General features: G+C 34.5%; 1 protein-coding gene across 5 annotated transcripts in view; it reads right to left on the bottom strand.

Annotated features, from left to right (window-relative positions):
- Positions 1-21580, bottom strand: part of mad1l1 (mitotic arrest deficient 1 like 1) — a 71411-nt gene that overhangs the window by 19509 nt on the left and 30322 nt on the right. For 4 of the 5 annotated variants that reach the window (XM_052585522.1, XM_052585523.1, XM_052585521.1 and 1 more), the window contains 6 exons: positions 20195-20335; positions 18420-18476; positions 18060-18151; positions 16935-17025; positions 12526-12730; positions 6598-6788 (listed from right to left, as the gene is read on the bottom strand). In XM_052585522.1, the coding sequence (XP_052441482.1) occupies positions 6598-6788; positions 12526-12730; positions 16935-17025; positions 18060-18151; positions 18420-18476; positions 20195-20335 (777 nt within the window). Of the gene's footprint in view, positions 1-5642; positions 5993-6597; positions 6789-12525; positions 12731-16934; positions 17026-18059; positions 18152-18419; positions 18477-20194; positions 20336-21580 lie in introns of those variants that run through there. The other variant, XM_052585524.1, reaches the window with a different exon arrangement.

The raw sequence follows: 21580 nt of genomic DNA, 5'->3' as shown, positions 1-21580 counted from the left end.
AATACATTGTTTTCTGACTATAGTTTTTTGCCTACACAGAATGCCCTTTTAAGAACACAAATCTAAATTCATAAGCAATAAGTCTATGATAAGTCCACACTAACATGACGTTAAGATGTTACTCCATATGCCCTAAATCAATACAAACCAGTTTATCTGCAGCATGATCAGATTTAACAGCTGGACTGAAGTTTGCCTCAGATTCAGTTACTGCCTTGAGTCACTGTCAAATCTGATAATGCAGAAAACCAAAAGGGCTCTAAAATAATATTTATATTTATATACATATATATCCATCCATCCATCCATCTTAAGATTGCAAGTCCCATAGACATTATAGGAACCAAATCAGAATACCAAAGCAACCTTATATCAATCAATGCAGTATACAACATCACAGATTATTATGACCACTGTGCACTGTAATAATACTTTTAGGGTATTCTGTATGTTCTGACATCATGATTTGCAGTGAAGAATGAAAGTAAGGAAAGAAAAGCTCAGAATAGTATTAACATCAACTCTAATATAAATATTTACTCGCATCTGCTGAAACTATTAACCATGATTAAATATGAAACTAATGAACAGAGAGACAGCAGTTGTCTCAAAAGTTTAAACTCAAATCTCATTGATCTGAATTCAACTATGAAAAAAGGTTTAAATGTTGTGTACATAGTAATTAGTTTCTGTTTGTTTTATAAAGAATTTTGTGCATATTTCTTCATATTTTAATATTCAGACCTCATTGCCAACAGGTGGTCGCAGGTGGCTTCAATAGGGCTAATTTCACAGGCTAAGGCAACATGCACACACACACACACCCACACCCCAAAGAATAGACTTCCTTATTTATATGACACCAAAATGCTAAAAATCTGCCATATCAAAAAGGCTTTTATACTACAGTAATATAGTATTTTCCAAGTCAAGTACAAGCATTTGTGTCAAGTTAAAGTAAAGTAATGGACACGTAAATGTAAAAGTGAACAGAAACAGCTTAGACAAGCCCTCATCCCTCTTACAGCTCTTGAACAGTGTTGGTTCAAGTCAACAGTCAGAGTTCTGGGATCTGATACTCTCAACGTAATATAAATTACACGCCTGCTCTCTTGTTGTTATTAATTTCCTGAAGAGGTGATTAGCAATTAGTTTCATTTAGGCAATTGAAAAATCAACTTGTTCTCTTAATAGATATAGCCTTCAATGAACACTCTCAACTTCATGAGGGTTAAAGTGCCATGAACAAACTATTTATCTACTTATTGCGATGGCCTGGATTTAAACCACACAATTCTTATACATTCATCTTTGCAGTTGATCAAGTAAAAGGACATTACTATATTGGTTTGGTTTACGATCTTTATTTTATGCAGCTTTTCGCTTATGTCGTTCTATAGGCAAGACAAAATATTCCAGGATGCCTGCTATTAACTAAAACTGAGAAAGTGAGAATGAAAATGAGTAGAAGGGCAGTTTTTTCATAAATTGTATTCTGAAGTTCAGTATAAACAGCTTAAGATATCTGCAAAAGAACTCCGATCAAAATTAAAGAAGATTTACAGATTATCTCATGGCATGGCTCGACTCGGCTCGTGTTTCCACTGCGGTTTAGTATTGTCTTAGAGTGGGCGGGATTATTCACGTCGTTATTGGTGTGCTGCCTCTACTGCTGTGACTTGTGAAAAACTTTTTCATTCCATGGCACCCCATCAAGCTCTCGCTGGATCTACTCCTCTGCTATTAATGAGAGGACCGTCTTTACTCCCTAAACAGACAACGAAACGCAATTTTTGGGTTGTAAAAAAAGGTTCGTTCAAAACTGGTGTGTTCGATCTTTCACTGTCTGTGCTGATTTAAATCTAGTGGTTCTATTGTGTTCAGTGATGCAGGTAGTTAACATTCTCTTCAGCCAACCAGTGATCAGCAGAGTTTACACGTCACATAACGATATGGTTCACTTGGAACCTCAACCAAGGAGGTACTAAAAAAAGTACCAGGTACTGATTTTCTGCAACAGCAGATGTGCTGAAGTCATTCAAAGCAAGGGCCTCTACAATTCCTTGAATTTTTGACAGCTGTAACTCTACAAAATTTTTGTTGCAATATAATTTCATACTGTTATCTAATTTTGATCACTGGTGTTTCCACAAAATAAAGTTGTTTTTTTGTTGTTGGCATAACAGTGGTATACACGGACTCATAATCCAAAGGTTCCAAGTTCGAGTCTCGGGATGGCAGTAATTGTAGGTGGGGGGAGTGGATGTACAGTGCTCTTTTCACCTTCAATACCACGACTGAGGTGCCCTTAAACAAGGCATCAAACCCCCAACTACTCCCCAGGTGCCACAGCATAAATGGCTGCCCACTAGTGATGCGTGGGTCAGATTTTTTCTGAAATTATTTGGCCTGCCTCAGCCCGCACTGCGAATAAAGTAAAATTTCTTTACAAAACAAAAATTATAACATTTCTTGCTCTGAATCTGCCATAAAATAAAATAAAAGTTAATTGATCTTTGAAAAGGTGTACCTGTGTTATTATTCCATTATCATTATATTAGTTGAAACTGGTCTTAGAACGACAATATTATTGTTTATCGCGATAATTTCTAGGACAATTTATCGTCCAGCAAAATTTGTTATTGTGACAGGCCTAAATGTTGCACAATTTCTGTATGGAATGTACCACTGCACTGCTACTACTTCAACTAGACGGACAGTCTGATAAGATACCCACTTTATTCATCCCCAAGGGTGATATAAATATATAAATACACACACACACACACACACACACACACACACACACACAGAGAGAGAGAGAGAGAGAGAGAGAGAGAGAGAGAGAGAGAGAGAGAGAGAGAGAGATGCACATTCATTGCTATCAGTTAAAGCATGGTTGCAAATGCTGAATTGAATTTCATTGAGCCAAACAATGACATAGCTGACAATGTTTCTACATAACCTGCCAACAAATAAACATGCTGTTTTCTTCTTTGAGTTTTAAGAAAAAGTACAGATTTATTTATTTTTTTACATTTATTGTAGGTTTTGTCACATCTGCCGTTTTGGGAGGAGATAGTGTTAAATACAATGGGTGCCATTTAGTTTTGTGAAACCAGCCATTATTCCACCCCTGTACCACTTTTCTGCAGGGAAAAAACACAATGGTTCCAGACTAGAAACCAGATTTGGTACCACACTGTTTTAGTGTGCATTAGAGAAGATTGAGATCGAATGTACTGAAGTGTAGTCTTGATCTAATGTTATAAGCTGACAGTTAAGGGATTGACTATGTTTAAAAACAGCAAATATCTACATTTCTCATCTACCACTGAACAAATGTTTTTGCTTTTTAACATTTAGGAACCCATGTAAATGTGTTGTCAAATTTTTGAAGAGTTGAAAGCTACACAAACTCAAACCAAGGATGATATTAAATGACTGTGACAGATTCCCAAGAGAATTTTCAGGACAACGAGTCATATTTTGACAAATAAGAGGGTAAAAAGTCTGTCTCTCATTATCTTTCCTCCTCATAAACCAGAAATGGAGAAAAATTTAAAAGCAGTTCTTTGATTCTTTGGGGATCAAATCATAACATGACTAAAGAATTGCTTTATTGCTCTACTGGAGAAAAAAACAACACACAAAAAAAGAATGGGATTTCCCTCATTTATCTTCAAGTGCCCATTCTATAAAAAAAAAAAAAAAAAAATTAATTATATTCAGAAAATAAAAAAGAGAACAACTCTGGTCTGCAAAAATATCAACAATTCTGTGTTTTTCTGTCAATATGGGGTGCTGTGTGTACATTAATGAAAAAAAAAAAAAAAAGAACTTAACTGATTTTAGCAAATGGATGCAATATAACAGAGTGAAAAACGGTATACTGTCCATGTCCAGAGAGGTAATAAAAACATAATCAAAGTAGTTAATGTGACATCAGAGGGTCAGTTGGAATTTGTTGAAGCATCGAAAATACATTTTGGTCCAAAAATAAAAACAATTATGACTTTTTTCAGCATCGTCTTGTGAGTGTGACTGCTGTGACTGTTGACGTACGACGCTCCTGACGTGTTATCTTTGTTATTGGGCGCACCAGAAAACACGTCAGCAGCGTCATACATTCATTTTCAATGGAGGGTCAGAAAGCTCTCGGACTAAATCTAAAAGTCTAAAAGGTGAACGGAGGTCTTACGGGTTTGGAACGGCATGAGGGTAAGTTATTAATGACATCATTTTCTTTTTTGGGTGAACTAACCCTTTAAGTTCATTAGTTTTAAATACATCAGAGTTCTTTCTAGGGCTGAGTGCCTGCATAAACAGTATATTATTTTAGACATGGGCTAATATTTAACTGCAATGAAAAAGCAAACATATGAAATCACTGGATTATAAAAATCAATCATATTTAATAGTTTGTAACGCTAAACTAGTGAGAGAATCAGAAGTCCTCTCTAGCAGTCAAACATCTTTGGCTACATTGACAGAATACGAGAAAAAAACAATTATTTCCTTAGCACATGAATAATGTCTATTATTAAATTACCCCAACACAACTAGATGTACATAAATGTGAGTAAATGCTTACACTCACACAGCAATAATAACAGCAGAATGTAGACGCACTGAAGCTTTACTGCAGCTCTAATTAAACAGCCTGAGGAAAGTACTGATCAAATAACAAAAACAATTATTGCACTGTGTGCGCATGTGTGTATCTATAAGGGATTACTGAACATTTCTCCAACCCACAAAGAAAGAGCATTAATTAAGACAGATAAATTACATTTCCAGGTACACCGCTGTAAGAGCATGCGGTTTCCCACTAAATATGCATCTCACATAAAATAAATTGCATTAATAACACTTGGTTTGTCATTTAGAATGTCCAAAATAAAAACAATGGTCTACTCATTGCATTATAAGAAGGATGATTACCATCTTAAATCAAGTGGATGCACAATAATGTGCAAACTGTATGGCAAAAAGCTAAATTATTGTGCACTGCACAGTATTAAAACATAATGGTCTAAAGTTGAATACTAACTAATCTATAAGAAAAGAAGACTCTCAATACAGTTTTGATACCACAGTAAAACTTAATATACTAAAATATTCACAATGAGGTCAATAACTTAAATTTAGTTCATGCATTAGTTAACTCAAGTACCAAGCGAATACAATGATCTATACTACTACAGGACTTATTAGTTTTTGGTTTATGTTAATTTCTGAATATTCACGTTATATAAATCAACACTGGTTCATGTATTATGAACAAACAATATTATATTTATGATTTAACATCAACCTAATGAATTAAAAGAAAATAATTAAATAATTCAACCTTTTTGTAAAACATTACCTTTATGTTTGCTCACCAATGGATCCTCTGCAGTGAATGTGTGCCGTCAGAATGAACAACTGATAAAAACATCACACTATTCCTTCTGTAATAATTATTTTTAAGCAAAAAGCTGCACAGGTCAAGCTCCATTTACAAGTCACAACAACCCAAAACATGTTATTTGATGGACCGGAATCATGGGGATTATTTGTAGGATGCTGTGATGCTTTTATCAGCTGTTTGAACTCTTATTCTGATGGCACCCATTCACTGCAAAGGATCCACTGGTAAGCAAGGGTGTGTTTCAAGGCATTATGAACTCATTTGATTTATTTTCATATACAATGCAATCTGTCTGCAAGTTCAAAGTGTCACCTTAACTCAGCGTATCTAGATAAAAAAAAAAAAAAAGGCCTGGATAAAAACTCTCCAGTCTTACTTAATCAGCTGAGAGTATACAGTGAAGTCACATCTCAGGGGCTGACACTCAACATACTAGCGTACTTGTTAACAAAATGCCAATTTCATTGATTGAAAGGTCATTGTTTTTCTCTACTTCCTGCTGTTAAAAGTAAAACTGCAATATTCCGTCATCTTCACCCACCTCAAAAATTCACTGACTGAGGTGGATGTGATGACCTGTTGAGACACAGATGCACCTGAGGCTGGGTGAGCTGCTGAGCTTGTTCACATGAGGTTAAATACAACAGCAGTACTTCAGACGCCTGTGTTCGGCCTCTGGTTTTAAAGTCCCTCTTTTGATTTTCACGCTTCTCAGAACTGAGAGTCCAACAACAAACCACCAACTGTGGTATGAAGCTTTAGGCTCCTCTAACCAATGCGTCTTTCTTTTCTGAAAACCCCTGTAGTTTTGCCAAGGCAGTGCTTCAGAGTCATTCAAAATCCCATTGATGTTAATGTCATTGTTTTATAATTGAAAAAAAAGATTTTGACTGCTGTTATGTTTTATATGTAACATTTGAACAGAACCCTAAAATAATCAAGTGACTACAAAATCAATGCATTCAAACTAACTGTAAAACTACAACAAAGATAAACTCAAGTTTTAAGTTTACTGTGTGTACTTTCCTAGTTTCCTTCTGGACTTTCTACTATTCTTTGAGTTTGTAAGTTTGTTTGTAAGTACTTATCCCATGCATATCATGACAATGTGTCCAAATAGCCACGTAAACACATTTCTGTATTGGTTATGTAGTTTCAAACACGTTTGCATATGAATTTACCTTAAACAATAATGAATCCTCCATATGCTCAGCATACACAGAAGTGAGCCGGTACTGGTTCTCCATGGTGATGTCGATCTGGTACCCGGTAAGTACGTAACAAGCCGTACGGAACTCTTGAATCTTCTTCTGGAACACTTCCTTCAAGCGCTGGTTCTTCAATTCTGCACTTTCCATCTGCTTCCGCAAGTCTGAAGAACATATATGTTGCATTTGGTCATAACCAGAAGAACAATTAAATAATATGAATAATCTGATCTGAACAAGAGCAGCAATTTAACATGTAATCTAACACGTGATTACAATATGTAACGGAAAATAATTAATTTAGACTATTCGTACAAATACCTGATTCTGAGTCTTTAACTGAAAGAAAAGCCTTACAGTCCAACTTCATCTGAAAGAAAGAGTTCTATCATCCTTTATTCATTTGTGCACTATACTCCATGCCATTTGAAATCAGCTTTGAGTGAGAAATAGTCTAAAATTTAAGTCGCTATTAAATTGTAATCTTCCTCTCTAGTGATCTTAATTCAAAGTGGATTAGTTATCTTAATAAATAAATGATTCAGAGTGTTTTTCTCAAATGGCCCAATTGAATAATTGAAAAAGTTCAACTCAAAAGAAGGATTTGGTCATTAATCAGACAATGTTACTTTTCTCAACAACCAAAATGCTGGTCTTCAGTAAATGCATGAAAAAAAAAAAGCATTTATTACAGTTATCCAGGGAAGCCATAAACGTTTTTAATGACAGGAAAGTGAGTAAATGATAAACAGTTTAATTTTTGAGCAATACAACCAGACAATAATTTTGGTTTAGACAAAATATAAAAAGGACAAAATGCAAAAACATCAGACCTCTGTAAACTAAATCTTATGGCAAACATTTTTTTTGTTCTGTAAAAGTCATTTGATTCTTGATCCATTTTTTTTCATACAACCAAAGAGTATTACCATTTTAGCAGCACATCAACTTTAAAACACACTTTCAATCTACCAATATAATAACTTTAATAGCTGGATCTTCAAATCAAATTACAGTCCAATAAACAAAAAAGAAAAAGGAAAAATGAGAAAAATAAGGACTTATCACAGTATTAATTTGAATATCTAAAATGACAGAACAATGCAAAGCGCATTTGAATTAGGCATAAAGCCAAAAGTGTCTTAGTTTCAATATAAGGTTTCTGTACAGAGACCTCAACAGCAGTTTTAATTCCCTCATGAGGCTTCATGAAAATTTTATTACAAACAATAAAAGTTCTGCAGGAAAGAGAGAAAAGCATTCTGCTACGGTACACTGTAATTGCACACTAGAACAGTGCAGTTAAACTGCAAAAGTTTAATTTATCATATAACTCAATGCACTGATGTGGTGAGAAGAGACAGCCTTTTGTTCAGTTGTCCTTTTCCTTTAACCATCCATCAGGATCACTTTTAATTATATATCATGTTAATGTCTCCCTTTTATGCCTCCACTAGAAGCTTTTTAAAATGGGTATCACTTGTTTGTTTTCCATATAGAGAGTAGGATAGAAATTGCACACTAAACAACTCTCAACACAATCACTTTTAAAATGAGCTGCAATTAAAAAGTGCTGTATGTGGCCCTCATCTACATCTGTACAATTACCATGTCAGGAACTTTACTGAAGCTGCATGAACTGTGTTGAGATGATGCCCAGTCAAGAGTTATTCCCTGAGGAGGTAAGGTTCATTTTTGCTTCATAGACTTACTTTATGATTTTAATCTCATTCGAATTGAACAGTGTTTTTCCTCATATAACCTTGGTAAAAATGGAGCAATTTTTTTTTTTTTTTATCTAACCCTGAGGAATAATTAAGAAATCTATTTCATCTGGATAGCGATATTTATAACAGGATGTTTTATTAACAATTGAAAACCACAAAGTGAAAACCACAAATACATTTTGTATTTGTTCTACACAGCATATTTTATTATTCTATTGTCATATATACATACATATATTATTATTATTATTTATTTTTTTATAAATGCCACTGGTCTGATATTTTGCTGTGCAATGCAAAGACATTCATACATTTTTTATGTGGCTTAAGTGTCCAAATACTTTTCGGGGTCACTGTATATCTTATGTTTAAAATATTAGAGGTGGCTTAACCAATCCAGTTGCCTGAAATTAGTAGAAAATATGGATACACAATCTTCCCAGTAATGACCACACACTACACACTATTTTCTTTTCCAGTTTCCATTACTTGAATCAATTCTAATCTCTTTTTAAAAAATGAATCAATAAATAAATTACAAGCAAATTACAAGCAAATAAAAAATAGACAGTTTGCATACAAACCCAAAAAGCTGTTTATGCACTTTTAAGAACTTGTTCTTAGCATTAGTAAAGTAATCGAAGGCACACACAAAAACAACAACCAAAAAAAAAAAAAAAAAACTAGATTTTTGCAAACACAGGAGCTTGTAATCAACCAGTTGAGATGGGAGGAAATGAGGTAATAAAATGAATGAGGAACAATATATAGCAAAAAAAGAAAAAGAAAAACAGTGGCAGCCAATTTAAAAGCAAACCTCAGGGTGTTTGTTTACTCATGGGTCTGAGTCCTAATTAGACTCTTGCCTCCTTCCGAACTCATTCAAACTGATAGCCACAAAAAAAAAATGGGGAGAGAGGGAGAGGGAGGGAGTAAGAGATAGCATGACACAAATAAATGAATCCCAAAGAAATATGGATCATCAGCACACTCCACTCGAGTCCAGTTAAACATTTAGCCCTAGATAGATAGATAGATAGATAGATAGATAGATAGATAGATAGATAGATAGATAGATAGATAGATAGAGTACATACCAAAAGTTTGGACACACCTTCTCATTCAAAGAGTTTTCTTTATTTTCATGACTATGAAAATTGTAGAGTCACACTGAATGCATCAAGGGCTATTTGACCAAGAAGGAGAGTGATGGGGTGCTGCGCCAGATGACCTGGCCTCCACAGTCACCGGACCTGAACGCAATCCAGATTGTTCAGGGGTGAGCTGGACCACAGACAGAAGGCAAAAGGGCCAACAAGTGCTAAGCATCTCTCGGGGAACTCCTTCAAGACTGTTGGAAGACCATTTCAGGTGACGACCTCTTGAAGCTCATCAAGAGAATGCCAAGAGTGTGCAAAGCAGTAATCAAAGCAAAAGGTGGCTACTTTGAAGAACCTGGAATATGACATATTTTCAGTTGTTTGTTTTTTTTGTTATGTATATAATTCCACATGTGTTAATTCATAGTTTGGATTCCTTCAGTGTGAATCTACAATTTTCATAGTCATGAAAATAAAATAAAATAAAATAAAATAAAATAAAATAAAATAAAATAAAATTAATCGAACCCCCAACCTTGCACTTGCTCTACCAGTTGAGCTACAGGAACACTAAATAAATAAATAAAACTCTTTGAATGAGAAGGTGTGTCCAAACTTTTGGTCTGTACTGTATATATATACACATATATGTATATGTGTATATATATATATATATATATATATATAATACATGTGTATATATGTATATGTGTATATGTATATATATATATATATATATATATATATATATATATATATACACACACATATACATATATACACATGTATTATATATATATATATATATATATATATATATATATATATATATATATATATATTAGTGGTGGGCCGTTATCGCCATTATCGTGCTGCGTTAACGCAAGACTCTTATCGGGCGATAAAAAAAATATCGCCGTTAATCTAGTCTCAAAGTTGGGTTGGGAGCTAGGTCTATACTAAGCAAGCTATGATGACTTTCACCTTCATATTTATATAACCGACTGGCTGAGGCCAGCCTAAAAAGATGCTCAGGACAGTTGACGGGCCACTGCTGCGCATCGTCACGAAAGCTTATCTTTTTCACATGTTTTTAAACCTTACCGCTTGTCGATTTAAACATTAAAGCTTCCAAACACAAGACGCGGAAAAGCTGAACAGAGCAGCTGGTTACTCACGCACTGTGTTCGGTGCGGAGACAGAGAGAGAGACGCATATCACGGACAGCGACACTGAACCGAGCTCTCTTCTGCGAAGAGAAAAGGCGTCTCAAAACACTTGAACATCGAATTTGATTATTTTTGCTCTTGTGCCGACAAACACATACAAAATATGTCAAAATATACACCTTAGAAATTATGCTCGAAAAAACTGTCAGTTATTTCTTAAGTGAAAGTAAACAGTTGAGGGAAAAAATGGGATGTGTATTATATTGGATGCGTTCATGGTCTCTTAAAGTGACCGCGCCTAATTTAGCTACTGGCTGCTGTAATGTTAATCCAAGAAAATGAAAGAAAATCACTCACTGCTCTTGACTGAATTAGTTTGTAGTTTTAACAGTAAAACCAAAAATTATTCAGACACCAGATATAATTTTTGATATATACAGCAAAACTGTAATAATGTGAGAAATGTTGAAGGTGTCTGAATAAATGTAGGTTTGATTGTATATTTCATTTTTACTTTGAAGACTATCCAGTGCTATTTTACATTTAATTATTTGGTTTCTGTACCTTGACACCTACAAACTTGAAAAAAACCTAAACATTGGTGTGAAACAGGCGTAATGTTGTTTGCACCTTGTGCAATGTGGAATTAGTTTACAGCTTTTTCAAGCACTTTGTGATGCATTTTGGAAACAGGAGATGAGCCCCTTTTCTAATGCACCACCTAGCTCGATAAACCCCTTCTCAAAGACTTACTGTTTGTCAATTTTATTTGGGTAACACACATATTCTGAATGCCTTCGACAGAATTCGAATTAGCCATTTTAATCTAGTTTAATCTCGATTAATTTCAAGATTACAGTAAGATTAATCTATGCCCACCACTAATATATATATATATATATATATATATATATATATATATATATATTTATATAAAATCCTTGTGTTGTAATGTCCAACTCCACCGGTGGTAATCCAGTTTGCCATCAATATTGTCAACTGGTTAAGTCAAATTAACATCAAAATGATAAATTCCTCTAAAATGTATTTAATTCAGATGAGGACTCAAATATAAACTCAGATTTGAACTGTACCTAGGAATAAACATTTGGTTGTTGGTGTACTAGATCCCAATCCAACTGGACGTATACCTACATTCAAATGGATTAACTCTTGACTGGAATAGTCCTTTATTTAAATGATTTTAATTAGCTTTTAAAGGCACAGTTAACCCAAACATGACAATTCTGTCATTAGTTACTAACCCTCATGTCATTCACAAGATTACCAATGCGCATGCTTGTTTCGGAGCAGAGGAATGCTCACGCATGCATTCTGTCGTGAATGGCGGTGGAGACTGACACAGAAGAGAAGGATTGTTGAATAAAGTCATTATTTTTATTTTCTTTGAGCACAAAAAGGATTCTTGTAGCATCATAAAATGATGGTCAAACCACTGATGTCACATGAACCATTTTTACAATGTCCTTACTACCTTTCTGGGTCTTGAACGTGGTCTTAATTTGCGTTTCAATGAGCGAAGGTCTAAATGGTTTGAAATGACATGAGGTTGAGTAATTATTAACTCAATGTGAACTTTTATCAGTTTACTATAAACAATGTTACTAAATACACACTTTTTGTGTTGTTGTTCCCAACATGTTCTAATATTCTTTAAAGGCATAGTTCACCCAAAAATGATTTTTTTAAATATATAATTTACTAACCCTTATGTTGTTCCAAACGTGCATGAATTTCATTCTTCTTTTGAACACAAAACGTGATGAAGATTTATCAGAAACCCGAGGCAGGGCTGTTTATATGAACTGGACATTAAATATCAAAAATGGCATGTATTCTTTACCCTACAGTTAAAACTTCTGCTTTGTGTAAAAAGGTATTTACCCAGTATTTCTTGTGAAGGTGGGATGATGAGGGTAGTGTCGTCTGTTGTCACCCCACCACCTGCCTCAATTTTTCGGATTCGGTCCCTCAACAGCTGACACTCCAACCTCAGCTGTTCCACATCTTCAGCACGCTGCTGCTTTGCGATGCTGGTGGGGTTCATTTGCAGGTGGATCACTTTTGTCTTCACAGGGTCATAGTCTCCCTAACATAAAAAGTTAAGAGAGTCAGAAAAACAAGTTTTATCAGCTCCAAAAAGACAAAACACTCATTAGACCTTGAGGACAAAAAGGCATTAAGGGATTAAGAATTTTTTTTTTTATTAAAACTGTATTTTTGTAACTTTTGATTGAATACATCAAGTCTTAAAAGAAAATTGCTTTAAAATTGTATTCTGCTTTCAGAGGCATCCAAATTCTTCAATCAAACAAACAAACAAACAAACAAAAAACATACTCTAAAAAAACAATGACAGTGAAAATTTAAAAAAAAAATATATATATATATATGTCTCTCACCTGAACTAAATAATATGTTAAGGTGAGATATATATATATATATATATATATATATATATATATATATATATATATATATATATATATATATATATATCCGAATTACCCTCCAAACAAAAGTTAAGATAAATAGAAGTAGTGATAGTTCATCCCTGTCTGAAACAAAAGGCTTTATCTTTTGGCAAAACTCTCACTTAGGTGTAAAATTTCAGGGGTTTAAAAGCCATTACTGAGCCTTCTGGTGAATTAAGGGCCCGATCAAAGAATAATGCTTCGATCTGAACATCTCATTACTGAGCAAATTACACCACCCTGAGCTGAAGACAGAAAGGCAGAGAAGAGGAAGACAGACTGAGGGGTAAGGAAGAGATGACATAACTGCAGAACAGAAGGAAAATTTTTTGATTAAACTTCTGTTAAAGTGTTACCTTTCTTCCCCAAGTTATTGTGTAACACAAACAAACTTAAACATGCCAAAATAATCTGTACTCCAGTACAAACTACAAAAAAGAAAAAAAAAAACGGACTATAAGTCGCACCTGAGTATAAGTCGCATCAGTCCAAAAATACGTCATGATGAGGAAAAAAACATAAGTCGCATTTATTTAGACCCAAGAACCGAGAGAAAACACCGTCTACAGCCGCGAGAGGGTGCTCTATGTCTTCAGTGTAGACTACAGGAGCATTGAGCAGCATAGAGCGCCCTCTTGTGGCTGGAGACGGTAATGTTTTCTCTTTGTTCATTTCTCTCAGTTCATGTCAAATTAATTTTGATAAATAAGTCGCACCTGACTATAAGTCACAGGACCAGCCAAACTATGAAAAATAGTGTGACTTATAGTCCGGAAAATACGTTAATCGCAATAATAATAATAATAATAATAATAATAATAATAATAATAATAATAATAATAATAATAATAGAGACTCTTTACATTGTTTTAATCTGTTAATATTTATATTAACATAACTAAAACGCTGCATCAAAGATTCCAAAATTTCAATACTACTGGTGTCAACTACTGAAATGCTGGTATTGTGACACATCTGTCAAGTCCATGCGTACATCCCTCTAACCTTTAAGATAAATCTAATACAGCTTGAATCATGAATGAATCATCAACAACAACAAGAAAAAGACATGAAAAACAGTAAAGGTTAGTCCTTGGGCCAAAAATAAACCCTCTTCAAACTGACAAGTGTTGAGTGGGCGGCATTATTAACTGTCTGTGAAGTCGCTTATTTTTTCTGTGACACTTGAACCGTCATAGATAATGGATAGAGAAGAGGTCTATAAATATTAGAGTCAAAGTCTAAGCATATTAAGACAACGGCGTGATGGAGAAAGCAGGACGAATGAGTGACGCAGCTCTTGAATTCCAGACTTTTCAGTTTGTTTTGGGCTGGCACCAAGGTTGAGGTCTAATGGAGCATGTCTGATTGCATTTCAGCCCACTCATCGCATCATTGAGTCAGGAAGTGAAAAGAAAGGATAAATGGATGGGAGGCCACTGATAAATATAGCAGCAGCACAAAAATGACAGAAAAGTGACGTGGCCTTACATTTTTCCATTACATCACTGAATATAAATCTTATATTTTTGCCAATAATAGACTAAACCTAAACTTTTACCCTATCCACCTTATTCTTCCTGAAGGCTATTTATAATTTTTATGGGTCTGGTTTCCGGTCTCATGTGCGTCCTACTATTACAAAACAGCTAGTTTTGCTGCTTGTATTGCACATTTGTGTGTCTTAGCATATTATTTTAATGTATTATTTTAATTGTGAACACACTGGTTTGAGATGCCAACAGTTTTACAGTTTACTGCACGACACGTTGTTAAACTTCTCGTTATTTCCCTACAGCGGCTAATGAACGGGAAGTCTCGCACATCAACAGAACAAAGCTTACTTCCGAGTTCAAGAATAAGGTGGATAGAAAGCGACAAAAGTGCAAGAATTTTCATGTATTTGTCAGTATAGAAACAGAATTTCATAAACTAAACTACCATGAGAAAACCTAAACTGTAATATAATATTAGTTTTAATTTGATATCTCTTGTTCACATAGTACACATTTTTAGTTGTTTTGGCATTTTTTTTTTACTTAGAATAATACAAATAACGAATCTCATGTTTTGATTTGTATTTCTATTAAAAATAAATCGATTGTGATTGAGTATTTTCTAGATTACCAAAAAAAAAAACATGAATCCAGTATAATTTCAAGGAAGAGTAACAATATTCCATTGCAACACAATACAAGTTATTGTATATTGAAGTAAAGATTTTAGACAAAACCAATAAACAACAACACATACCTAAACAACATAAATATTGAATCACTGGGACTTATAGTCTTAGTTTCCTCTAAGTGCCTCTACATTATTTATTGACTAACAAAAATAAATATAAATACCACTTTACTATTATTAAACTAATATTTTTAAAAGCATATTAAAGGCTAGTGATTTTCTACAGTACATGCACCACCACTGGGTCAAATCATATACATTTTCATGCCAGAATTAAATATATATATATATATATATATATATACACCTCACCAGCATCATGTAAAAATGTACAATACACTTTTAGTGTTAGCACTAGCAAAAACCACTATGAAATTGTATACATGTATAAAATCAGCTATGATTATAATTCAAATACGAGTCATTAATTCCTCAACTCTCTGGAATACTTGAATCTGACTGGTCAATCATAACAAACATTAAACATTTATTAATAATGACCACTAAGGTGAGAAATGGATATTATGTTTTTTACAACTTGCATAAAAACTTTACAAAAAAGGGCAATAGCTGCTAGTATGCACTTTTGACAAGCTAAAAACATGTCTAATTATGAAGTAAATAATAAAAAAACATTCAGCTTATTTCATGCAGGTCAGAGTATTAACCATCAGGCTTTCATCAACCACCACTGAAGCCACTAGCTATTCTTGAAGGTGAAATGTGTTATTCCAATGTTAAAATACCTCCTTCTATCTCAGTTTAACAGAGACTGCATGATTATTATGAATCATAATTGTGGATTATTTCCCAACATTGTAATCAACATTCACAATGGTCTTGCTGAATCACTTCATTAAAACTGTATAAGTTAACTTATTATTTAAGTAACTTCTGTTTCTCATGCTGTTAAAGGGAAGGTTCATCCCAAAAATGAAAATTGTCATCATTTTCTCACTTGACATTTGCTCACCTTCCAGTTTTTCTAAACCTGTATGAATTCCTTTCTTCTGATAAACAAAAAAATATATTTTAAAGAAAGCGTTTAACCAAACAGTTGCTGGGAGCCACTGACTTCCATGCTACCAGCAACTGTTTGGTTGCTCACATTCTTCAAAATATCTCAACTTTGTGTTCATCAGAAGAAAGGAATTCATACAGGTTTAGAACAACTTGAAGGTGAGCAAATGATTCAAATCCAGAGATAAAATGATGACAAATAATGAATAAATTATAGGTAGGGAACAGCATGACAATAAGAGACTTCACAAATCCTAATAAAAGGTAATCACTGAAGCTGTCACCACAAGTCTACACAGATTTACGCAGCAGTTTAGTGTGAGCTCAGTCACTATCCACTTATGGGGTTATGGACTCAAAAACTCCTTTTTATGAGCAATAAAGCTGTTACACAGCACAGGCAATCTGTCAAAGCACCTGAAACAACAACCCATGATTCTTATGAGGCTCTCTGAGTTTCCCTCATCACTAGAGATGGCCACGGAGTACAAATCCAATTAGTTTTTAAACTTTTTTATATCAATCTTTATATTATTTTAATTATTATTTGTTGCATTCCTACTGTAAATGTGTTTTGGGTACTAGAAATCTAGCACAAAATGAAAGAGTCACCTGGAGGTTATGCCTCTCTAGTCTCATCTCCAGAATGTTGTTTTGTTCTTCCAGCTGCTGACGTTCTGCCTCCAATTCCTCAATCTTCTGCCTGAAAAGCAAACACATGCACGTATACAAGTACAATGTCATTTCTTGTCCTAATGTAATGAAAATCATTGTCAGAAACTTGAATCCGAAAATGTTTCATCTGTATTTTTTTTTTTATAAAGAATGGAGGAACACTACCATAACAATTATTTGTTCCACCATGAAAAGGTCAATAAAGGTAAACAACAGATTATGAAGGTTCATAACAGAGTAAAACATTCCATAAATAAGTGTGGTTCAAAATGAAGACCTCTTTGAAAAATTTGGAATTCAAAATGTGTAATAAAAGTGTGACAAATCATAAGCAAAAAGAACAAACTACTAAGATTCAGAAACTAATGTTAAAAAAAAAATAGTAGGACTTTCACTAGTGGTCTCAGATATTTAGTGGAACCTTTCTGAACTGTTCTTGAATATCCTGTATAATTCTGTAGTTTAAAAGCACTGGACAGCATTCAAGTTGGTTTAGTTTTGGTTGTGAAGATTACAATGTGGGGTCTTGGACTTGTATTCATTACAAAAAATATTCAATTAAGGTGTAAACAGCTTAGTGAAATGGTTCCGGAGTGATCAAATTAAATTCTAGAGAGAATAATTAAAGGATCAAAAAGAAAGAGGAAAAAGAATAAAGTAGGCACTGAAAGAAAGCTCACTTTTCAAGCGAGGCCACTAAAGCTAATGTAGTATAATCAAATTTCCATAGTAATAAGGCACTGCAACAGGCCATGAAAAAAACAACACACAGACTCCAGATTCAGTCAGTCTAAAGACCCGTTCACAATGCCAGTGTCTTACAAAATGGCATGAACATTTCAATGAAAGCTGGCTATTTTCAGCAACTTTAGTGAAAGTGACTGCTGATTATGTGCTGGATATCCATGAAGCATATACATCACACAATCAAATCACAAATGTTACTTCATTTCTGGTAACTGTGCCTTTGTTTGATTCATTTTACATGGAAACAGGCTTCCATGATGATCAGATCAGACATGTATGATGCATGAAATTTCATTAATCACATATCTCTGTTACCTGAGAGAGCTGACTTCCTCTGCTGTTGCGAAAATATTTTTCTCAGCATTGGACAACTGCTGCTCTTTCAGAGCCTCAAGTTCAGCAGTCACCTGAGCAAGTGATTAAAATAAAAAGAGGAGAAAAAAAAGAAAGACAAATCAATCAGCACTGTGTGTCAAAAAGTATTTCTGTAAATCTCAGAAAATGAAACACCTGCAGCCTAGCTGCAATGTTATATCGCTCTTGATCTCGACTTCTGCCTTATGTGGTTTTTCATTCTTGCATGTGTTATAGCACAAATTTTAATAAGTTATTTATGATCAGTATGGTAAATTAAAATGCCAAAAGGAAGTTCCCATGGTGATAAATGTGACTTACCATCTGAACTTGTAATTTGAAGGTGCCTGCCTCTTCCTGGGCTTTAGACAGTTGAGTCTATCAGAGTGAAACAGATTATTCCCATAAAAATAAGAGCTAAGATAGTAAGCCATAAAGTCCTTGATTACAAAGTCATAAGTGCTATCAATCTCAGATACAACTTTCAAAAAGGCCAGTCTACATGAGCAGAGGCCTAGAATATTTAACACACCAGCACAGTGTTTATAACACTGTACAACCTGAGATTAACTGAACCACACATTACTATTTACCTAACAATAAAACCTAATGTTTTTAGTCTTCTATACATCAAGTAAGATGGGTCATTGAATTATAAGAAAATAATGCACACCCAAGGTGGTGATGCATCGTGACCGTTACACCTTGATTGTGCATAATATTCTAATAATTCAACGGACTGGAGTCAATTATTCCACTTATACTAGGCACTGATCAGATGATATATTTAAAGACATTGATCAAGTTTTTGTCCTTAAAACACTTTTGTGTGGGATATATTTCTTCCGCATCTCATCCAACACCTACCTGTGTTGCTTATTCCAAAAGTAATGGAATTGTATGGAATTGTGTTATACTAGTAATGGAGGCTTGAGCAGTTGGTGGCAGACTAATGCAGTTTATAACTAAGTTTTTAGAAAGAGTCACATTTAAGTTGATACAATTATTTTACTGCTAAAATCATTAGAGTGGCACTAACAATTTGTGTTCAAGTATCTGTACTGTATGTGTGTGCATATGTAAGGCAAAGAGGGCAGGCAAATAGAGTAACGTTATGTGCATTCCATTTGTGGCAAAACATGGAAGAAATCTGTCTTTTTTATATTATTGCATACTATATTTATTTTCTTGGCCAGTGTAGTTGTGGGTTTTATTTACTTTGCTGTTTTAGGCTGTAAGGACTTTTGAAATAACTGAAATCATTTGGCGATGTGATATGGACATGTAATACGGTCAAGACCTGACTGGAACTATGTTTGCTGAGCATTTCCCTGAAATAACAGCACACCTTAGAACAGGGGTGCCAAACCCTGTTCCTGGCGATCGACTATCCTGCAAAGTTTGGCTCCAACCCTTATCAAACACACCTGCCTTTAATTTTTAAGTGAGCCTGAAGACCTTAATTAGTTGCTTCAGGTGTGTTTGATTAGGATTGGAGCTAAACTTTGCAGGACAGTCGATCGCCAGGAGCAGGGTTGAGCACACCTGCCTTAGAACGTAGTCAACCATTTAGATTCATCAGTGAAACACTGTCATTCACAGAAATACAAACACCAGGCCGGAAGCAACATCTCCATTAAATGAGCTAAAGAAATGTGTAAGATAACATTCATAAAAGTGTGAAAAGGTGTTTAATAAGGGAGTTATTTGAGATTTATTGTTCCATGTTTGCATTCCTAATGCACTGACACAGTTTGCGGAACACAAAGTCCCTTTTTTAATGACGAGTAACTGAAACTTTACTGAAACAAACAAATCACACATAAAGGCCTATTATTTTATTTACTTAATGTATGTGGGTATAAAAATAAAAAAAATGCACTTAAATATTTTAATCAACTGAGCCTTGATAAAAAACATAATAATAATATACATTTACATACACAATCTATATAACAAAAACATAAATGTTGCATAAATGTTTTAAAATGTTGCAGTAATGCAAACAAATAACTGGATCAGTGTTCTGAACAGTTTTCTGAAAGGTACATTTGAATAAATGATTTAGTGTGCATCATGGGTAATGTAGCACTCACCTCCATCTCATTGTTGTGTGCCTGGACTTTCTGCAGCATGTCCTCTGCCTCCTTGACCCGGAGCATGAGCTGAGGGGAGTATTCACTTGTGGCCAACTCGCTGTCGTACGACTCTAATATGGCCCTCATTCCATCACGCTCCTGACCCACATACAAAAGCACAAGTTTCAATTCCAGAACTCAATTCAGGCCAAGCTGGGTCAGTACAATAGAAAGATATAGTGCATATAAAACTTGACGAAACACTTGCAGAAACTTAAATGAACAATGCTGATCTTTATTGTCGTATGAGCAAGGAAAAACCCAATTTCCAAAAAAGAAAAAATCTGCTTACTCTCTTAATGTAAATTTAAGTACATCAGCTTGGTTATGTTTCCCTTATTAAATAACTTAATATGTTTTACTGGTCAACCTTATCAAGGTACTATATTTTTACTGGCAGGTTTCAGTTGTAATGTCATTGTAACGTTCTAAATACAGGAGGAGAGAAACAAGAAATATTAGAGGAGAATTAATGGGGTGAATGAGCTCCCTTCTGAGTCTCGAGTCATCTGTGTAAATATCTCATTTTAGAGTCGATTAAACCGAAATTAAATCTAGTCTAGTCTCTAAAGCCGAAACCAGCAGGATCAATAAAACACTGTGATTCATTATCCGGAGTGCGAACTGATAATACAAAAACGACCAACCGATTAAAAACAAGCTATGACAGACACGTCCATAAGGTTGCGAAGGTCAATGATGAATAACCTTCGCTAAAAGACCTTTAACAACAGTTTAAAGAAAAAGCTAATGATGTATTTGTGGAGTTTTAGTTAAGTTCATCTGATGTAACAATCAATGTGACTGCCATCAGATCTTCCAAGCAGATATAGTAGTGAATTGTCACTTCTTCCAAAAATGAAAATAAAACAAAAGTTGACAAGTTGAAATTTTGAACAAATTTGTCCCCAATTACGGTTAAGTAGGTGTACACTCACTCATATCTTCAAAATCTATTTGTCTGCTTCCATTGTAATGGAATTCAACCTTGCTGTTGTCTTCAACTCACCTCATTCAGCCCACAGATAGCAAACTTTCATTTAGGACTCTATTATTTTGGCACTGGCCTCAGAGTTTCTGTGCCGGAGTGAATCTATATGGGTAAGTGAGTGAGGAAACTAATCTGTGCCGCACTGCAGTTTTTTTCCATCCCTGTGGATCTTCATTTAATGGAGAACTTGGGTCAATGCTTCAATAAAACCTTTTTATCAAGGCTTTTAATCATAGCTTGAGAACTGTTAATCTTATACGTTCTGAAGACAGCTGATGCATTTTTCTTGGCTTTGCAGCAGGTCAAGTGCTAATGTTGTCAATAATAGCTAGTGACAGCCTCCAGATCCAACA

Source organism: Carassius gibelio, chromosome A1 (genome assembly GCF_023724105.1).
Source record: "Carassius gibelio isolate Cgi1373 ecotype wild population from Czech Republic chromosome A1, carGib1.2-hapl.c, whole genome shotgun sequence".
NCBI classification, from domain to species: Eukaryota; Metazoa; Chordata; class Actinopteri; order Cypriniformes; family Cyprinidae; genus Carassius; species Carassius gibelio.
Note: the sequence above shows the minus strand (reverse complement) of the source record. Positions and strands in the feature narration are given on the sequence as shown.